Source organism: Diadema setosum, chromosome 15 (assembly GCF_964275005.1).
Source record: "Diadema setosum chromosome 15, eeDiaSeto1, whole genome shotgun sequence".
Lineage (NCBI taxonomy): Eukaryota > Metazoa > Echinodermata > Echinoidea > Diadematoida > Diadematidae > Diadema > Diadema setosum.
The window spans coordinates 38,420,985-38,429,507 of record NC_092699.1 but is presented as its reverse complement, the minus strand read 5'-3'; the positions used below and the strand labels follow the sequence as shown (position 1 = coordinate 38,429,507).

Below are 8,523 nucleotides of genomic sequence, written 5' to 3'. Positions count from 1 at the left end.
TAACCCTAACCCTAACCCTAACCCTAACCCTAACCCTAACCCTAACCCTAACCCTAACCCTAACCCTAACCTAACCCTAACCCTAACCCTAACCCTAACCCTAACCCTAACCCTAACCCTAACCCTAACCCTAACCTAACCCTAACCCTAACCCTAACCCTAACCCTAACCCTAACCCTAACCCTAACCCTAACCCTAACCCTAACCCTAACCCTAACCCTAACCCTAACCCTAACCCTAACCCTAACCCCTAAACCCTAAACCCTAACCCCTAACCCTAACCCTAGCAGGTGTACTACCTATACACGAAATTTGGGTTCTTAACTAGCACTTTTAATACTTGGCAAATGCCCTAACTCTAACCCTAACCCTAACCCTAACCCTAACCCTCTAACCCTAACCCTAACCCTAACCCTAACCTAACCCTAACCCTAACCCTAACCCTAACCAACTCTAACCCTAACCCTAAACCCTAATCCTTTCCTTAACCACCAGAAGACTCATATTTTTATACTTTTTTAGAATAAGCCAAAACATTGAACATGCATTGACTTTTTAAAAAAAAAAACCTTAGACCCCAACCGTGGGAGGGGATATCTCCCCCCGACCTTCTGTCACTTTTGTCATTCAGATAACACTGAAAGTTCCAATAAATATCACACCTCTCTGCCTTAACATTCTGCTAGTATAATGCCACTCTTGAGTCAAGATATGAATTAATCATATGCAGCATTTCTTTTTCTTTCTTTTTTTGGAAAGCGGATTAGAGTGGAAATTAGAGTGAAAATAAATATATACATCATAATCCATCTTGAATGATGAGAAACGGGTCTTCAGAGTTTGAAGTCTCCTGTCTCCAGTCTTAAAGGGTGTGTACAGTTCTGGTCGAGGTGAGGATTTAGCTTTTAACGTTTTGCGAGATATTCAGAAATCACTCTATGAGATGTCAAAGAGCATGCAGTTCTAAGGGGTATCAAAAGTTTATTCGATGAAAATCGGTTTTGAAATTGCTGAGATATCCAAAAACAAGGTGAAACAAAGAGATCCTAATAAAGTTGTGGCATGTCGCCTTTTATTATTAGCACTTCTTTGGATATCTCAGCCATTTAAAACCAATTTTCATCAAATAAACGTTGAATCCTTCTTAAAATTACATGCTCTTTCATATTTCATAAGAGGCTTTTCATTATCTCACTTAGGAATGTTCAAAACATGAATTCCCACCTCAACCAGTACTGTACAGTCCCTTTAAAACTGACTAGTACGACAAAGTAAAGTTGTAACTTGTTGAGAATAAATAGACTTGCAGCTCCACACAATGACACCTTCAGCAGTATGCATTGCATGGAGTTCTCTGCCATCACCATTCATAGTGCTGATGAAAGGGATCCCATACAAAGTATTTTGGAGGAACTCGAGTACTACGCTCTTAGGCTACCGTCACAACCCCCTAAATCAGCCTGCTCGGCGACCGGTCGGCGAGATTTTAACCAAAACCGGTCGGACAACGACCGGTGACCGACCAGTGACCGCGACCAGGCGCCACTGATTTTTAGGGCATCGGTCAGTCGCCGCTGAAGTTTTAAGCCTGAGTTAAAATTTCAGCGGCGACCGACCAGTTTTCACTCGCTGCCCAAAACACGCTCGGTGTCCGAGCGGGAACCGCCGCCAGGCACTGACCTAATCGAGCGGTCGCTGCAGACCGATTTAGGGAACAAAAATAATGGAGAAAAAAAAAATGAAAAGAGCACAGAAGAAAACTAACAGAAAAAATCGAGCAGTCGCTGTCGAGCGATTTAGGGACTAAAAATGTTAAGATAAAAATGACAGAACCACTGAAGGAAACCGGAGACTGGATGGAAAGGATAATATAGCGCAATTTGGAAGAAGCAGGAGGAGGGATAAGAGGCAAGGAAACCCCATCAACATCGCAGCATCTCAACATGTCGGCAACCAACATGAGGGACATGGGAGTCAGAGGTAACCACTTTGGGGCAAAAGAGATGGAAACTAAAAGTTAGTGTTGATATGATGACGTAGTAAAATATGGTTTGGTTACCGTGTCCTTCACTAAAGGCATATTGATTAAATAAGAAATAAATGACAAGAGATTGGGAGAATGGGACTAGAAAAATACTGTAAAATATAGAAGGAAGCAAGATATTTTGGAAAAATCTAATTTATTCCAATCTTTGTTCCATCTTGGGTGTTCCTCCCTTTTGTTTTATTTCCTTTTTTCTAGTTATCTGTGGTATCACATAGCTGAGGTTTGTTAGTTGATAATATTATTTTTTAACTCTTAGGTCTTTTGCCTCGAGTTTTATCTTAATTAGTCAATTAATTAATACATCACACATCACATTGGTACATTAATAAACAGGTAGCTCGTGAGAAATTTCCGGCAGAGACCGCCGGGTGGCCGTGGGTACGCCTACGGGTCACCGGTAGATGACCTAGCGATCACCCGTCGGTCTCTGAGCGATTTCGTAAAAATCGGCCGGTGGCCGGTGGGAGATCGTCCAGTTGCCGATGGGGTATTGATCGGTGACTGCTCGGACTCTGCGCGTTGCAGATCCCAATATTTCGCCAAAATTTTACTGAAAATCGATCGGTGACCGACGGGAAATCGACAGGGCACTGCTCGGCCATAGCTAGGGTTTTACAGCCTGCGCAGCATCCCGATTCTCCAAAAACTGCTGAGCGGTGCAAAAATTTCAGCAGCGACCGAGCAGGCTACAAATCGTCGGTCGCCGCTCTGAGTTGTGACTGTAGCCTAACTCTGGTAGGCCTACATCTATAAATATACTGTGTTTAGCTACAGTCATGGAAGAACGGCTGGACAGGACTTCTCGGATGGCTACCTTTTGCTCCCTTGCATAGATTTGAACACATGATTTGTTTTTACTCAACCATACATGACTAAACTGACGATACAATTAGAGTCTCATTGAAGAAACCAGTGACACATAAGGATTAGGAATTAGTTACCATGTCAGATTGTTCACCAGTTTTTCTCTTTTCTCTTGGTGTTTTTTTTTTATGCCTCCGCCACGAAGTGGTGCCGGAGGCATTATGTTTTCGGGTTGTCCGTCCGTCCGTCCGTCCGTCCTTTCGTCCGTAATGAATTTTGTGGACAAGGTAACTATCAAAACCTGTTGAGGTATCCTAATGAAACTTGGCATGTAATGTGTATTAGGGGGTGAAGTTGTGCCTATCAACTTTTGGGTGCACATGCTCAAGGTCAAAGGTCAAGGTCAAATACATAAAATTTCACTATTTCCACCATATCTATATGCAATGCCTGAAGATATTTTTTTGAAACTTAGTGTATACATGTATTACCCAATTAAGATTCTCTGGTGAAAGTTTGGGTCATGAGGTCAAAGGTCAAAAGGTCAAGTAAAAATATTAAAACTTCTTTTTTTTCTCCGTACCTTGGAAAATTGTTCAAGGTATCTTCATGAAACATAGTATATACATGTACTGACTGGCAGTGATTATCTAGAGAATGTAGGGTTCAATAGGGTCAGGGGTCAAAGGTCAAGTGCAATGCTTCAAAATTTTACTATTTCCCTCATGTTTATGCAATGCCAGCAGGATTATTATCTTCTTTTTTTTTACACTTGGTGTATGCATGTGTAACCTAATAGAAATTCTCTGGAAAGTTTTTTTTTTTCCTTTCTCTTTTTTTTTTTTTTTGCCTCAAAGGTCAAAAGCTCAAAGATCAAGTGAAAGTGCTGAACTAACTTTTCCCTCCATATCTTGGAAGTGGCTGAAGTTATCATGAAACTTACTACATATTTATGCATGTTCTACCTGAAAGTGATTATCTTATGAATTTTAGGGTCAAAGGCCAGATGAAAATGGTAACAATTTACTATTCAGTACAAAAATTGCACTTTTTCTCCATACCGGTACCTTGAAAATTACTCAATGCATAAATGTATGAATGGGTCAAAGTCAAGTTAAAGTCCTTAAATCCCCAAATACATGCTCTCCTATTCATCCAACTAAACTCAGGTCAAGGAAGGTGAACATTCAACACATTTGTGACAAACTTGTCATTTCAATATTTTGCCAATTTTTTGAAAATGTAATCACACATTGTCCTCATGTACTATCTAGACCTATTAGGGGAATCATGCATTATGGCGGAGGCATACCAGTCGCAAAGCGATATTTCTAGTGTTGTTCTAGTTTAATGAGTTTGTCACTTCGTTGTACGCTTGTCTAGAATTGGGTTAAGGGAGAACTGACTGATTGGAAAGCACAAAAATTCAAAATACACGTATCAATTTCAGATCACATTGATTAGAGAGTTCATGCCCAGAATTCTACAAACCTTTCTAATAGAATGAATAAATATCAGCAATAACTGACATGACTAAGCTATAGGCCTAGTAATAAATCTATGAATACGTTTTGATGAGCTGATGCACCAAATTGGTACTCCGAAGGTTATGACTGTAGTACAGTCTGCCATGTCGAAATATTCGGACCCGTGAGATCTTCGAGCCAAAATTGATTTCTTTCTTTTTTTTTAGCTACCTTGGTCAATTTGGGGGTACTCATAGTGTGACCCCCTAAACCTGTATTCCCTTATCATATCTTATATGATGGACAACAAGGAGGAGACCATCCCCGGTAGCAAAGCATTCTACTCAATCTTACTGTAGTATGTGATGTGAGGGGATGACCGACTTGGGGAATTATGGGTAAACGTCCTGGTCTACCTTCTCGTGGTGGGGGTTGTGACCCAACTGACCTGTGCAGTTGGTGACGAACAGACCAGGGTGGCTAGGAGAGGAATGTCTCACCCGCGTAGCTAACTCTTGAGCGAAACTGCATCATGATGGAACAAAATACTGGCACCAGGGTCCCAGCCCCTGCTTCTATATTATACTAACCAGCCATCTCGCCAAACGAACCTACATCCTGTAGAGAAGAATGACGCATCACATCTCAATCTAACTAGAAGACCAATGGGTACTACTAGGCTGAGCCATGCAAATAGCAGGCCACCGATTAGACGATATGATGCTGATAAATCGAGAGGCAAGAAGGCGCTACTAACGACGAAAAAGAAAATTGGAATCGGGACATGGAATGTACGGACACTCCATTAACAAGGAAATCTCGAAATCCTGCTTAACCAGATGAAGAAGTTTGACTGGGAAGTCCTCGGCATTTCAGAAACTCACTGGACAGACTCTGGCGAGTTCATACACCAGGGATACAAAATCCTGTGTTCAAGCAACAAATCGGTCCACAGGCAAGGGGTAGCTCTCATACTCAACAAAACAGCCCAAGGTGCTTTACTAGGCTACAGCCCCGTCTCACAAAGGATCATGTCAGCGAGATTTCAGATGAAAGCTGGGGCCATAACCATTATACAGGTGTATGCCCCAAATACAGCTGATCCGGAAGGTGAAGTAGATGAATTTTATGACCAACTGCAAACCGTAGTCAACAAAACAAACAAGAATGACCTGCTCATTGTAATGGGAGATCTAAATGCCAAAGTAGGAAGTGATAGAACAAACTGGGAGAATGTATTAGGCAACTACGGCTATGGCTCCCAAAACGGACGAGGAGAAAAGCTACTCAATTTCTGTGCTGCAAATAATTTGTCAGTCACCAACACCATGTTCAAACAGAGAAAACAGAATCGACAGTGGACCTGGGAATCTCCAGACCAGAAGACGCACAATATGATAGACTACATCCCGATCAATGAAAAGTACAAGCACATGTGTCACAAATGCTAGAAGCTTCCCAAGTGCAGACGTGGGATCTGATCACCAACTAATGCTGGCAAACCTACGACTGAAATTCAAAATAAATAAGAAAATTAATTACCCAAAACATTATGATGTCTTCAGACTGAAAGATCCACAGGTCAGGGCCAACTATGAAGTGGAAATTGGAGGAAGATTCGCCCCTCTGCTAGACATGCCAGACACTGACACACAAACTGTGTGGGAAGAAGTAAAGACAGCATTTGCCGAGACCTCAGAAAAGATCTTGGGGAACAGGAAAGCTAATAAAAGTAAACCATGGATCAGTGAAGAAGTTATTAATCTGTCAAATGAACGTAGCAAAGTGAAGCAAGCTAAATCACATGATTCATTAAAAAAGAGTAGATATAATTTTTTGAATCGTGAAATTAAGAGGAAATTAAAAGGATGTAAAGACACCTGGCTCAAAAGCTTGTGTGCAAAAGTGGACAAGGCTCACCAGGCAGCAAAATCAAAGGAGGTCTACTCAACGATAAAGATCATTACCAACAAAGCATCTATCAAAATGCAAACAATAAAAGATAGGAATGGAGAAATTTTGACAGAACTCAAAGAGGCCAAAACTAGATGGAAAGAAAGCTTTGAGGATCTGTACAATAATCAAAACCCAGTTGACGAGGACACAGCAAGCTGTATACCCCAAATGCAGAACACATACGAAGAACCTAATATTACGAGGGAAGAGATTGCGAGTGCTATCAAGAGATTAGCTGATGGAAAGGCAACCGGATTTGATGGCATTTCAGCTGAAGAGATAAAAGCTGCTGGAGATGCCGGGATAGACGTCTTGCATCAACTATGCCAAAAGATATGGCAAAATGAGTCCTTCCCAGATGATTGGGGAAAGGCAATTATAACCCCCATCTATAAGAAAAAAGACAAACTTGATTGTCGTAACTACAGAGGAATTAGTCTTCTCAGCCATGCTGGCAAAATATTAGCCCTTGTCATTCAGAGACGCATTCTAGATAGAACAGAACAAGTTTTGTCAGAATCACAGGCAGGTTTCCGACCAGGAAGATCAACAGTAGGCCAACTCTTTACTCTACGACAAATCATTGAGAAATATATGGAAAGAAAAAGAGGACTATTCTTATGTTATGTAGACTTTGAAAAGGCCTTCGACTCTATCTGGCAAGAGGCTTTGTGGAAAGCACTCGACTTCTTTGGATTTTCTAGAAAAATCATCAATATTTTGAAAGCACTTTACCAGAAATCACAAAGTGCAGTTAGGGTAAATGGCGACCTAACAGATTGGTTCAAGGTAACAGTGGGAGTAAGACAAGGATGTGTAATCTCACCACAACTATTTAACATCCTACTTGAACTTGTTATGCAATACGCCCTCCACGACATCAAAATTGGAGCTAATATCAAAGGACAAGTCATCAACAACCTATGCTATGCAGATGACATTGCTTTGATAGCAGAAAGTGAAGAAGACCTCCAAACTCTTGTTGACAAGGTACTTCTCAGCAGCTCCTCCTTGGGTCTGAAGATAAATATCAGGAAGACAGAGGTGCAGTATATCAGCAAAGAGCCCAAACAAATACACATCAGTATAGAAGATAAAGAGCTGACTCAAGTGGAAAATTTCACCTACCTAGGTGGAATTATTAGTCAAGATGGATCCAACGCTCCGGAAATCAAAAACAGGATTGGAAAAGCCATGGGGGCAGTCCAGAAACTTCACACCATATGGAGCTCAACAAATATTAAGTCATCAACAAAGACCGAATTATACAGGGCACTAATTCTCCCTATATTACTATATGGAGCAGAGACATGGACACTCAGGAAAGAAGATGAAAACCCCCTGATGACTTTTGAAATGACATGCCTGCGGAAAATATGTGGCGTAACACGAATTGATAGAATAAGGAACACCACAATAAGGAACCAATTGAATGCAACAAGAACAGTATTAAATAGAATCTCCCAAAGAAGACTACCATATTTTGGACATCTCATACGTATGCCGGTAACACGCCTTCCTAAATTAGCTATGGAGGGAAGAATTTCTGGTAAGAGACCACAGGGAAGACCACCCAAGAGATGGACAGACTGTGTAAAAACAGACTGTATAGGAGCAAAAACATATGCTCACTAGTAGAAGCCAGTCATCTAGCCAGCAACCGCCAAGAATGGCAGGACATCATGAAGCGGATGCCACCACTCAACCCTTTGTTGGAGTGAAAGGCATAGGTCAAGGTAGGTCAAGGTCATAGTGTGAGGATCATAGAAGATTTAAATTTGATACAAAAAGCATGTTTATGATATCCGACATTCTGTTACACCATATTTGATACTTTAGATAGTTTTGATACAATTCAAAATTGCCGTCATTACTAGATATAATATTTTACCCATATCTAAGGTTGTAAGCATTATGGAAAGTATAAATTTGGGCAAAAACCATGCTTGTGATGTCAGACATGATAATATATACATTTATTTTATAAATTATGGATCATTTTCGTTGGCGGCCATCTTGAAATCCAAAATGGCCACCAAAACAAAAGTAATTTGGACTTTATCTCATATATCGTATACATTGTGTAAGGTTCATTTTTAGGGCAAAGAGCATGCGTATGCTATCAGACATTCTGAAACACTTCTGAGACAGCTGAAACATTTCTGAAACGATGGTTTATTTTGTTATTGAAAGTGGACAATCTATATGGTATATTTTAATTGCAATAGCTGAATGTCTGTCCTTTCTTTA

General features: G+C 40.7%; 1 protein-coding gene across 1 annotated transcript; it reads left to right on the top strand.

Moving 5' to 3' along the window:
- The first annotated feature begins 5,156 nt into the window (after positions 1-5,156).
- Positions 5,157-5,768, top strand: LOC140238744 (craniofacial development protein 2-like). The gene has a single exon (XM_072318640.1). It carries the CDS (start codon positions 5,157-5,159, stop codon positions 5,766-5,768), a length of 612 nt encoding a protein of 203 aa, XP_072174741.1.
- The last annotated feature ends 2,755 nt before the right edge of the window (positions 5,769-8,523 follow it).

Coding starts and splice junctions, on each gene's coding strand:
- LOC140238744 (XM_072318640.1), top strand. CDS start 5,157: ATGAAGAAGTTTGACTGGGAAGTCCTCGGCATTTCAGAAACTCACTGG.